At 43.6% G+C, this 13166-nt stretch overlaps 1 protein-coding gene across 5 annotated transcripts in view; it reads right to left on the bottom strand.

Annotated features, from left to right (window-relative positions):
- HECW1 (HECT, C2 and WW domain containing E3 ubiquitin protein ligase 1) overlaps window positions 1-13166 on the bottom strand; it is a 422722-nt gene that overhangs the window by 237737 nt on the left and 171819 nt on the right. For all 5 annotated transcript variants that reach the window (XM_058725487.1, XM_058725484.1, XM_058725486.1 and 2 more), the window contains one exon: window positions 1439-1763. In XM_058725487.1, coding sequence (XP_058581470.1) covers window positions 1439-1763 — 325 coding nt within the window. The remainder of the gene's footprint in view (window positions 1-1438; window positions 1764-13166) is intronic.

Raw genomic sequence — 13166 nt, 5'->3', positions numbered from 1 at the left:
GACTAAAAATATGCTTGGTGGGCTGTTATTTTGCAAGTTCTGTGTTAGATTGATGGTATCCAAACAATTTTACACAAGAACTATTTTTTCAGCAAATTCAATTTTACCTAAGTCCAACTTAGCTAGTAACCATTACTTGTGTACAAATTTAAAAAACTATGTTTCTCCATCTTTACAATAATGCATATATTGTAAATACATCAGCCAAGCTGATTGCAAAGCCGTTAAGAGATCTAAAAATATTTCCCTCACAGCTAGTTAGTTAGATAAGATCCCCTTTAGTTTATCAGAAAAACAGTCCAGGTTGCAAAATACTTAGAACAATCCACTGGGTTCTGTGATATTCCATGTTAAATCAGCATTGTGTGTCAGAATGTGTAAATTGCTCCTTGCACAGACTGCTGGCAGAAGGCCTGGTCTCCCTTGAACTTGGTGCCTGACTTGAGCAACTCCCCTCCCCCACCCAGCAACCACACCTCTGCTTGCCAGTTAACCAGCATAAATGCATCAATTTCTAACACACTCAATTCTATCATGTAAAATAGATCAAATACATTTTTTCATGGGATTTCAAATTTGTGAGATCTGTTTTCTGCAGCACACAGACTTGTGTGGCCATTTTCCTCTCAACCATCACTCTGTTCCCAGCCTGCGGTCTGTTTGCTGTCACTGTCCACTGAAGCCCGTTACATCTTTTGAATACAAAGCAGCAAGAATGGTCAAAGAACAGGTGAAAAGAGGCACATGATTACGTTGGAAACAAAGTAGAACCCCCTCCGTAGAGATGTGTGTCCTTTGCTTGTGTATATGGTGTTGCTTTGGTCTTATAAACATACGGACTTGAAAACAGGCTTTTGATATTAACTTATTCATAATTACAAGAGCGTCTATACTTGCAAATGGTAATAACATTTGTGTTCAACCATAGCTGGCCCTTCTAACTCATGGTTTTCTTCCACTGAATAGAGATGGTAAGAGAAGCCTTAGTGAATGGGTCTCCAGTGTGTTAGAATTTGCTGTACAGGGGCGCCTGGGTTGGGTTAAGAGTCGGTTAGGAGTCCGGCTCTTGACTTCGCCTCAGGTCATGATCTCACAGTTGGTGAGTTCAAGCCCCGCATCAGGCTCTGCGCTGACAGGGAGGAGCCTGATTGGGATTCTCTATCTCTCATTCTCTCTCTGCCCCTCCCTCACTTGTGTGCTCTGTTTTTCTCTCTCTCAAAATAAATAAATAAACTTAAAAAAAAAAAGAATTTGGTGTATAACACATTTGGTTGTAAATTGTGCACTTTAATTAAAGTATGGAGTCTGTTGAAATATTAAAGCATACCTAAAAGTGCATTGTGAATGCTACGCTCATTGACCACCTGACCCACATGGCCGAGACCATTCTGTCTGCAGCACTCCGTCAGCGAGTCTGGCTAAGTGCTGTCCTACTCACCAATGAGATACATGCCGATCCAGTCTCCAGCATCCACTTCCTCCTTGATGTCCCAGTGGATCACCAGGTCCTGAGAGTGTCCTATGGAGTAGTAGGAGCTGCTGACCATAAGTGTGGAGCGGCTATCTGAGGTGACCAGGTCGGTGTCGCTGGTGGAGCGGGGGATGGTGACGGTGCCGTGGGGGCCGGTCCTGATGGCCATGCTGTGGAACTGGCCAGGGTTGTAGCTGTGACGGAGTGGCTCCTTGCACCGGCGGCGATTCTGGGAGTTTCTAGATGGGGATGCCATGGCGGCCAGGCCTAAAAACCTGTTCTGGTACAGATTCTGTGGGGGCAAACAGACAATGAGCAGGGGTGGAAGATGCCAGCTCCACAATCACTGTCTTCCCAGGGAAAGAAGTATATGCTGGGAGAGATGGGCTGTGAGAGAGCTGCTCTCCAAGGGAGATCTGAAATACGACACAAAGCATCTTCCTCAGGGTTTACCCAGGGATGGCAAGAACAAAAATGCAAGCTCCCCGAGGGGCCATGCTTTTCCATGCTCTGCTGGGGTCTGTCTCTCCCCACTCCTTCTAGCTCACAGGGATTAGGAGGACCAAATGGCCCCGGCGGTGTGACTGCCCCCAGAGTGCCGTCCTTTGAGAAATCCAGCATCAATTCAATTGGATCCAATTTTATCCTTCTTTAGGGTTGATTATGGTTATTATCACTGAACATTTTAGTGATCCCTGCAGGCTTCGACACCCTATACACAACCCGGAATTAGAGGCGGTCCCTGCTGGGTGAGGCCACCAGTCTTGCATTACAACTCTCTATCCTACAGAATGTCCTGGTCATCTGAGATTTCTATTAAGGACCTCTGATACCTTAGTAATCTTCAAACACCATAATTTCCAACAAAATCCAATCTCAGAGGACCATGTCTCCCTTGGAGCCAACGTTATTGTAGAAACCATTGTATCTGATGAGAAAAAATGCATTTTTTTTTTTTTATCATTTGCAACATTGAGCATTCCATGTGAGCTGAGCTGATACTCCGCAATAGCTGGGTTGTTTGTAGCTTTTAAAACATGGGGAAAAAACATCGTTTCGAACTTGCACAAGGTATTCTTTTTTGAAACAAGCAAGTGTTCTGACTCCATCAAAGTATATTGAAACTGGGATTTAAATGTACATTTTTGGGGGTTCCTGGCTATAAAAGTACATGCTATTCTACAACTAATAACACTTTTGTTTTCAAGAGAAGATTAAGGCCTAAAAATGTGTTGAGTCATGCAGTTTAGATCCCAGGGGCAGTTACTTATTACACACATCAATCAAATGCAAGTTCCTGACTTTTTGTTTACACATCATGAGGACCAGGCCTCAGTGACAGTCTACTCTTTGGATTACATAAGTCTATTTAGCAGCAATTTAGGCCTGCACTTTTTCCATCTTCCAAGAACAGGGCACTTGTAAAAAGTCCATTAACCTGATGAAGCACAGTGTTGGCATTCTGTGTCTCGGTCCTTAATGGCCATGTGGCATGCCTATTCATTCATTATTTGAGTCTCTTGTTAGGCATTCTTCTGGCCCCACTGGCGGTAACCATGCAATTTACCATAGGCAGAAAAGCCAGACTTCAGAAAGCATCTCATCACACTATTGGTACCATGTGGTCATTTTTTTTTAAATGCTTGTCATTACGACAGTATGAACATGGACAGACCCCAGTGTCACCTGGAAACCAGTCTTCCTGTCAGGAAGACTGGCAAAGCCCAGGAAGCATGAGCTATCTGTGCACTTCCCAGGTGCCCTGGGCTCTTTTGGGCAGTTCAGAGACCTCAGTTACCTGACCATCCTCCAGGGGCTTTGTCCAGAGACCTTTGTAAATCTCCAACAAAGAAAGGCTGCTGCTAGAGCATAAGATTTCTGCAGTTTATATAAACTTCATGTGGACTGATAACATCTTAAAGTATTATTATGGAGATTAAAAGCAACTAGGAATTAAATACTCAAGAATATAATTGCAAGTTAAACCAAAGTTGGTGCAGCACCTACCAAGTTCCAACCTGTGTATCCCGAGACGATTTACTTATTAATTAATCCTTCTGGTCCTCAGTAACCATTTGTAAATGGGCTGTTGTCAGAACTTAACGAGATAATGCAAATCAAGCCCTTAGCATAGTGAGTACTCAACAAATGAAAATCTGCTACTAAAATACTACTGATATTGCTTTACTAAAAAAGCCTCACTGAAACACAGGTCTTGGGCAGTTGGCCAGGCTCATTCACTGGCCAAGGGTCCCCTCACACCATCCCCAGAGCCCTCATACTTAAATCCTCCTGCAACAAACCCACAAATCATTTCTAGTCATGGCCCTGCAGGTTTAATCACAAAACTGAAATTCCAAACATTAAACAGTCTAGTGTATTTGTAAAGGTATCATACCAATTTTTTGGAGGGGAGCATCCCTTTATCTGAAAAGTTTGTGTTTGAAAAAGGGTATTTATGCATTAATGTTGAGGCAGAGGGATTTTTATTGACATAGTATCAGTCACGGCCTCAAAAGAGATTATAGAGAGCTTTTCTTTTGTTGAAGACACTTCTGCTGTGGTATTTTTATCAGAATTCCCTGGAAACCAGGCAACTCTCCTGAAACTGTCAAGTTATACCAGTGATCCCTGTCCACGTGGTAGGAACTAAGGCATACAAGGAAACATTAGTCAAGGAAGACATTTGTCAGTAATTTACTTGATTGGAATAATGGCATTTGCCTGGAATAAGAAGGGCGCCCTCGGAGCTGTTCCTTGGAGGCTGCACTCTCCCATCCCTGTCTTTGCCCACATTCTCTCCGTTTGTACTTGCAGCAGAAATGCTTCAAGATTACGCTCCAGCACCAACTCTGCCAAAACCTCTCCTTCCAGCCTTTTCCCATTCCTGAAAACATGGGCCTCTGCTCCCTGATCCCACAGGAATCCCCTTCCCCTGCAGAGATCCTTACTGTATTATTGCTAGTTGACCTGTTCATGTGCATCCCTATGCTGTGAAGACTTGAAGCCAGTGTTCCCTGCTCTTTATATCCCCTGGAACTGGCATGATTCCTGGTGCACACACACACACACACACACACACACGCAGAACTTCAAAACTTTAATTAATATGATGGATTTTCTTCAATCATGTCATTTCTTTTTGCAGAAAGTGTTTAAGTTTGCCATTAAAAATAGATAAAATACAGAAAGACATGACAAGTTAGTAGATAGAAGAGAGAGAAGAAAATAGAGACAAAAAGTTATGTACAAAGGCTAACATAAAACTAAATGCCATCATGTCCCTAAACAGGTGTTATCGTTAAAGACTCACGACAGCTGCCTCTTGAACGCAGCAGGTGGATAGCTGATTCCCAACGTGCGATTCCTTTGTGGCTATGTTTTCCCGGGCATTCACAAGTGTTCCTAGCTCACACTATAGACTCATCCGGGTGGAAGAAATAATTTAATCATTCTCCCTTCACATCTGAACCATGGGAGATAGAGGTGGATCTGTCCTGTTTTTAAATGGCCGTGGATAAAAGACCACTCTCTTCCCAGACAGTGATTCCACTGTTTTACCATCTCGCAATTCTTCCTAATTGCTAAGGCAAATCTCATGGGACAGAGACCTGACTTCTCCTCCCTCCCTGCAAAGAGGAGTGGCTTTCCCATTCTCTGTATGAGGAGGATTTTAACAGTATCACTAAATTGCTTCCAGTTTTTTCTCCATCCCATTAAGTAATTCAAGTGTCTTTTATTTTCTCTTGCCTGGGTGAAGAGTAACAGACACTGATAAGAAACCAAGAGAATATTAGTCACAGTTTCATCAACACTGTAATTTTCCAATTATTGGTTGTAATCAAGGCTCTCTGGTTGTGGGCTATGTTAAGCATAGATTTTAACTGACCCTTGAAAAAGTGAATCCAATGTGTGAGCCGCTGAGAACAATCTATCACATTGTGACCTACTTCATAGGGAGTAAGCTTGCATTTGTTGGCTGTTTTCCTATGTGCAGCAAGGATCCAACAATGATATTTTGTTTACTTGTTTTGCTTTCCAACTTAAATAACTCAAAATTGTTAAAATGTTTTTAACTAAGTGATATATTCTTGGACTTTTAAAAAATCTTGGGCCGGCCTTGCATGTTTAATGTTTTAAGTTATTCTTATGCACTATAGTAGATTAGCAAAAACAAAACCTTCTGTAAGGAGATGGAATCTTAAAGGAAAAAATTGTCACTTCTAGGGAAGGGACATGTTATCATAGATTTTTTTTTTTTCAGAACACAGGGAGACAAAAGATTCTGCTTTGTCAATTTCTAACTAAGTCATTAATAGCTTTTCTGTTTTGGAATGTATAAAGCCGTGAGTGAGTACCATCTCAGAAATGAAAAGAAAGTGGACAAAAGCCATATCTACAATAGAGAAAATGATTCTTAAAAATTGCCTCTACACTAAGAAATCAAAAACAGTGAGTGGAAAACACAGGCCCTGAAGGAAACCTCATTAAAGTATATGAGACGAGGTTATAGAAACTGGCATTATTTAGCTGGAAGAAGGACCATAACAGTTTTTTGAGTTCAGGAACAGATTTTATTTTGAGCAAGTACATGCCTGAAGCTTTTTTATCCTACTCTCAGCTCTGGTTTTGCCATCAGGGGATAATGGAACTTAAAAAAAATTTACATGTAATTTATCTCTTTCTACAATGGATTTGAGAAAATTTGCAACAAAAGAAACGTACAGGGAAATAGAGGAATAGAGACCTGACAGAAATTGCAAAGTAGCAATACGGAAAAGGATAATAATTATGAGCATTTACTCTATGCTGGGAGCGTGGTGCATTATCACATTAGAAACCTCCTGAGTATCACCCCTCCCTTGTCGGTGAAAACTCAGCTCAGAAAGGTGGTTAATAAACATTCCCAAGGTCCTCTTACAGTAGGAAATGGGGATGTGAGCCTGCTCTGTGTGACTGAAGTGGGTGCTTTTATCAATCTTGAACACTCTCTCCAAATTATAACCTGGGCAGATATAGTTGCAGAAACTGATTCAAATATTCCTCTGATCTTCTTGATAACCAAGAAGACATAAAGAAAGCGTAGTTCTCATGATCAGAATATTAGAATTTTTGCTCCCTCCAGGTTCTTAATAAAATGTTTCACTTTAGACTTTACATGGGGAATACCACAGGATGTGGTGAACATTATCTTTTAAAAAACTTTAAAATCACAAACAGTGGCAGATTCTCGCAAAAGTTTTTGACGAAAGTCAAGGTTATAATAGAAAAAGTCTATTTGGGGCTGTGTTTAGCTGTGTTTCCTTCTGACCACATGCAAAAGCCCCCTGGGCTTATTCCACCCTTTATGCTCCAAACCTCCTGCTCTCAGTTCAGTTCCTATTCCCAATCCCACAGCTCTCTGTCCGGCCTTGATGCAGATAAACCAGAGCCTGAATGACCTGTTCTATCTGCAACGGTCTTACTTATTTCTTATCAGTTCCCTTCTGTTAATAAGCAAGTGCCAAAAGAACACGGGCCTTGCCCAGCTCTTCTGGATCTGCATTTCCAGCTAAAGTGGTGCCTGGTGAGAAGGTAGTGAGTGCTCAGTAGATGTTCCGTCGGATGAATGAATGAGTGGATGGTTCGGGATGGGGCATATCTGCCTCTGTGTTGCAGACCCATGACATGATGCTTTGCTGTTTGAGTTCGGGAACCCTTCTCAGTGCCTATTTTGCCTAAAGCACAAGGCTTGTTGTCCAGAATCCCCATGACAGGCTCCTGAATGACACTGGTAAGAAGGGAGAGGTGGGGATGAGGTCCCAACCCTGGGTCCCCTTCCGCATCTCACATCCTGAGATCCAAGTCTAGCCTGTACATTCGCATGTTTGCTCACGGGACAGAGGTGGCTGATCTGACAGATCATCAATTGGCCAAGCACTTCCGAGGAGGAAAGTAGGAGGTAGCTGCAATATTACCATCTCTATCCAACTCTTTAGCTCCTGACACCTGTCCCTGAGACTGTGCCTCAAAACTGTGTTTTAAGCCTCGAAGCCATGTGTTGAAAAAGCTGTGTTTTGTGGTGGCCATTGTGCAGAGGAATATCACAGAATTACATAAACTAAATTGTGTGGGCTCCTTTTCTTTGAAGAAGAAATAGAATCCCACACATTGCTGGCTGGAAGGGAACATTAGGCGGAAGAAATTTTAATAAGCAAATCAAACTAAGTCAAGGAATATCCACATAGGAAGTCATGATTTAACAGACAAGGGACTTGTTAAAATGACAGTCAAATGAATTATTTTAGGAACACAAAAAGCCTTACCCCTAACGGAAAAAAAATCCAACAATAGGTTTAAGAGAGTTGAACAGCCCCCACCCGCATTTCTCTCTGGGGCCCCCAGTGATGGTGGCAGAGGGACGTCTTTGTTTCTTGTTGCTCTAATGCCATTCTTGCAGCTTGTATGTAAGAGAGGTGAGCAGGAGGCCCGGCCGTGCTTCGAGGATATGTACCTGTCACCATTTCGGTCAAATCTGGAATTCTTGGTGCAACTCTGGGCCACTTGGGAGATTTATGCTTGAAGGTGTTCAATAACAAAGCTGTCAAAGTCTGGGCAGGGGTAGGGGGACAGGGTAAGGAGAGAGAGGAAGGTAGGAGGCAAGGGGGGCCGTCCCATGTTATTTAAGGGAAGCATCTCCTTCTGATCTACTTGAAAAGAGACATCGCTGAAAGTGGTCTTCCTCTGTGTGTGTGTGTGTGTGTGTGTGTGTGTGTGTGTGTGTCTTTGTGAGAGAGAAAGATTGGCAGACAGATGGACAGACTGACAAGAGACAGAGAATGAATAGAAATGCACAGATGCCTTTCCCTTTTCGATCTCAGACATGTCCTTGTCTTCCTCAGGAGAGTCTCATCTTGATGCAAGTTGGAAAGGTCCCTTCTTTAGGTGTTGACACATGCCAAAGCAAAGAATATGCTCTCGTTTCCCAGAACCACAGTGTCACTCCCAGCAGGTCATGGCGCCCAAGCCCCAGGGACCCCGCTGACCACTTGGGAGCCCCCCGGTGGGAGTGCGAGGGAGCAACGAGGCTGTGGAACTGGGTAGCCGTGAACCACACCCCTGACCACCACAACTCCACTCCTGGAGCCACACAGGGCTGCTGTGCCAAGTAAGGTCACTGTGTCTCTTCCATACCCAGGGCACCGCCACCTGCCTAACAAACCTGACCCATAAAACCAAGTCACAGAGACCCCCAGAGTGAGTGGTGGGATCGTGTCCAGTCCCTCCTGCTGCTCTAGAAGGGCAGTGGCCTGCCTTGGGCACAGCAAGTGAGCAGGGGAGCTACGCCTGGAACCCAGGCTCCATGGCTAGGACCCCACTGCCTTACTCAGGAGGGAGCATCAAGCTTGCAAAGAATGTAAGCCATGGTGTGTTTTGCTCCTCTGTTCACAATCCTGTTCAGATTTGCTGACTAATTGTCAGTGTGGTCAGGCAATGAATATAGTTCTAAAAAGGACATTCTGCAGGATTGAAATGAGGTGCTAAGTTTGCATCCATATTGAAGTTAATCCTCAAATACCTTATTATTTTTTGTGGAGGCTCAGGGCGCCATAGAGATGCTCTCTTAAGTTGTGGCACCCCCTGGGAGGCTGGGTCCAGCAGAGTTGGTCAGATTTTTAAGTAAAAAACTGTCTTTGGTTTCTTCCTTCCTTTAGCCCATTCAACGAGCAGATGTTTATTGAATCATTAGTGTGTACAAAACATTGCACCAATTATTGAGTATGCACAGAGGGATGGATTAAACAGTGCTCCTACCCTCAAAGAGTTTTGCACAGGAGGCAAGCATTTAAGCAGTCAACTCTGAAACAACAACAAGGACCACAACAGGAGAGGTAGGCAAGGTCCTTGTGGGAGGGAGAGAGATGCTGGAAATAACCTTCCAGATGGGAGAACAGAGCCGCCGTGTTTGGAAGAAGAAGTGGGAAGGTCACCAACTGGACCTGGGCAGAGGGAAATCCAATCTAAGCAGAAGGAGCTCTGTATATAAAGACTGGGTGTTGTATGGAAACCAATTTGACAATAAATTATATTTTTTTAAAAAGGCAGAGCTTGACAAGCATACCACTGGCATACCAGTGGATTGAGGGGAAGCCAAGGGGTGAGAGGGGAGAGGGTCCCACAACACACCAAGACATAGGACCTCCTCCCTTGGAGGAAGGGCCACAGGAGATTTTTTTATCTGGGGAAGGATACAGTCTGTTCACCTTAGAAACATCAGCCTGCATCAGTGAGAGGAGAGCTAGGGGCAAGGAGCCTGCTATGTCTGGGGAAGCCCATACTACATCAATCCTGAAAGCCAAGTCCACCTGTAGGGAGCACCTTCATCAGATGATTCTTTAAGTTAAACCCACAGTGCCATCTGCAACCGAGGCTCTAAGTCTCATGGAAGGATGAGAGGTAAAGGAACAAGGTTCTTGAGGGGGTCCTTGAGGGGGTCCTTGAGGGGAGTGTGTAAATGAAGGAGGCACAGTCATGGAGACCATGGACATCACCGCGTGTGGCCTATTTCCACTGGGATCTCATGGCCCTTGCATTCACTCTGGAGTCTGGCAGTGTCAGTGCATCTAAGGCAAATGGTACTTGTGCCTAATTTTATTGTCGGGGACACTGCATCACTTAATAACATGTGCCCTGGGACACTTTGCTCCTCAGAACTAATCAGGAGAAATAAATGTCAGGATTTTCGCATCCTTCATTTTCACAGCTTTGCCAACATTTACGTCAATACAAACTGAATTGGATTGGTTTTCTGGAATGTACTGTATTTGAAATCTTATTTTGCCATAGAATACAGTACAAAGGCTATTCTGTACCATTATAGTGCAAAGTAACATCACCAATGGTATATTATGGCTAACTAATATGTAATTTAAACACATGTGGGCACATACAGTGTGGCTTGTACCACACCGGAGATGAGGCATATGTTATGAGCTGGATACTATCTAGTGGTGAGAAGATACATAAATTAATCATTTTAATATAGGGTGACAAAGAAACAAGTTTAGAGGGATTTGCAGGATAGGAAGGTAATTACTCATTTTGTTAGGGAAGGAAATAAGACTTAGAAATGTTTTAGGCAGAAAGAACTTATGGAAAGGCGTGAAGAGAGTTACAAAGACTGCCCACGTGTGTCCAGGGACTGAAAGACCAGTGTGTCTGAAGCAGAGGGTATGCAGAGCAGGAGCAGGGAGGGGGCGGGGGGTGTGAGGCTGGAGCAGAATCAAGACCGATTTTAAGGCCAAGAAAGCCCAGGTAAGGAAAGATGCTCTTTGGGGGACACTGAGCCCTTTTGAAGACAGGAAGGAGTAGTGGGGGACTCCCCTACATTGTGCTTTCATGAGTACTGTGATTCTGAACACTGTCCTTTGGGCAGAAGGAACACGGCAGACAGTTTCTGCCAAGGTCCTAGAGGAACTACCGGCCAGGTATATAGACATGCACAGCTCTCCCTTCAGGAGGATAGGTGGTCATCAACATGGCTTTTTTAGATCACCCGTCAGGATGGAGGAAGGCACCACCCTGGGCTGCAGCTCTAACAGAAGTGCCAATCCTGGGGAACATGACCCAGGATGGCCCACGATCAGTATACAGGGGTGCTGAACCAGCCACAGCAGCATTTCCTTTTGCTATCAAAGTGCCCCAGATGAACACATCCATAGTTGGTATTAATTCAGCATTCATACGTGAGACCATTTTTTTGGAAGACAACTTAGAGCAGTAATAAAGAGGCAAACATAGATCGCATCTGGCAACATAAATGCATCTGGTTTCTCCCTTCTGTGTCATACTTATGCCTCTCCCTTAACTTGAGAAGTGGCACGGCCAGTTCACGTCCCAGATGGGGTCCTGGGTGGGACATTCCTTCCCAAGTCCCTCTCCTCCCCTCATTGTGCCCACTCCTGATATTTCCAGTCCAGGCTATTCAAATCCAATGCTAGCTGTCACTCATTCTCTTAGCCACACCAGGTTGTACCAGTTCAGCACCCAGGCTATATATAATACATATATATATTACATATATTATATATATAATACAAGAGCCGGTAGAGATGGTTTAATCAAGAGATATCCTTTGGAAGAAGAAGGAAATAATTAAGAACTGATGCTATTAAAAAGGATGAGGCCTATCTTCAGTGATTTAGTTTATTGTTTTAAGTTTATTTATTTATTTTGAGAGAGACAGAGACAGTGCATGTGGGGAATGAGCAGAGAATGACAAAGAGAGAGAATCCCAAGCAGGCTCCATGCTGCCAGCACAGAGCCCGATGCGGGGCTTGAACCCACGAAGCTGTGAGATCATGACCTGAGCTGAAACCTAGAGTCAGACGCTTAACTGACTGAGCCACTCAGGAGCCCCTTCAGTGATTTAAGATAATATGATTGGGAAAGTTGGAACGATAGGGAGAAAAATCAACCCACCAGCATCTCCATCAAGATTTGAACATCTATAGGAGAGTTAATACAAGAGCAGAGACAAAGCGTTGCATTCTAAGTGAACCGCAACTAAATGGACAAGTGTCTAGACCTGCGAAAGTCCCTTGAAAGTTCCCACAGCATCAGGATATCCCCATGGTCAAAACAGCAAATCAAGTGACCTAGATAAGTACCATATTACTTTATTACCGGTTATTTATGGAAATGTCAAAAGGAATGAAGAATTCTATTTTGAAAACAAAAAGTAGGATTCGTTATTCAGCTCTGATGGCACTGGGGGAGGCATCACTAAGATTATGGCCAGAGTGGATTGGGAGCTGGCATTCAGGCTGTGGTTATCCAGAAAACTGGGTTCCCTACTTGACTTCTCCTGTGTGTCTTGCTTAGTTCTAAAAGAATATTAAGAGAAAAGAAACACTTAGCCATCCCTTTTTCAAACATGACACACTGCTGAAATTCTTGAATATCTTTCACAGAGAATCCCTTCCGACATTTGTCATACAAATTCACCCTTTTTTGATTTTTCAGAACTAAGGAGAAGGGATAATCAACTGAGGCTGCTAGGAACCTTGGAATCATGGACAAAAGCTAGAGTCTGCTGGGGATTTTAGACAGTGTTTTCAGTTTTCCAGACTAAAGGAATAGAATGGTTTTCTCCTAGTCCGTCTCTTGTTTGGATGCCTGGGACCATCACCTGAGCTTGTCTGTGATACACAAAAGCTGCAGCCTGCACAGTGCTTCTCCCAACAATTCCCAGCCACGGGGAATCTTTGCTCAATAGTATGGTATAGGTTTACATTAAATTCAGTGAGAAGACCATTTAATTTGATTCTCCGTGGCAATCTCCAGAAGGCGAACTAGATGATTATCGTCTGGCTAAGACATTTCCCACTCTTAAGCTGATGCCTAGAAGTCGTGGGTCTCAATGATACGGTAATATATTCAAGAGCACTTGCTGCCATTTCAATTAGTTAAAAGATAAGCCGCCTACCCAGATAAATAGAACACAGGAGTCTCAATGATCTGGATATTTTAGAAAAAAAATCTTTTTTTTCCATCTGAGGCTTGAATTAATTATTCAGATAACATCTCTAATTTTCCCTTCTACCTCATAGGTGGGAAACATCAGAGATTAAAGTCTTGTATCTTTTCAGGGAGTGACAGCTGTAGGAGAAGCCACGGGATGTAGGAGCAGCAGACACAGCCCTCCTTCATAGGG

The sequence above is a fragment of the Neofelis nebulosa genome, chromosome 4, assembly GCF_028018385.1.
Source record: "Neofelis nebulosa isolate mNeoNeb1 chromosome 4, mNeoNeb1.pri, whole genome shotgun sequence".
Classification (NCBI taxonomy): Eukaryota; Metazoa; Chordata; class Mammalia; order Carnivora; family Felidae; genus Neofelis; species Neofelis nebulosa.
Note: the sequence above shows the minus strand (reverse complement) of the source record. Positions and strands in the feature narration are given on the sequence as shown.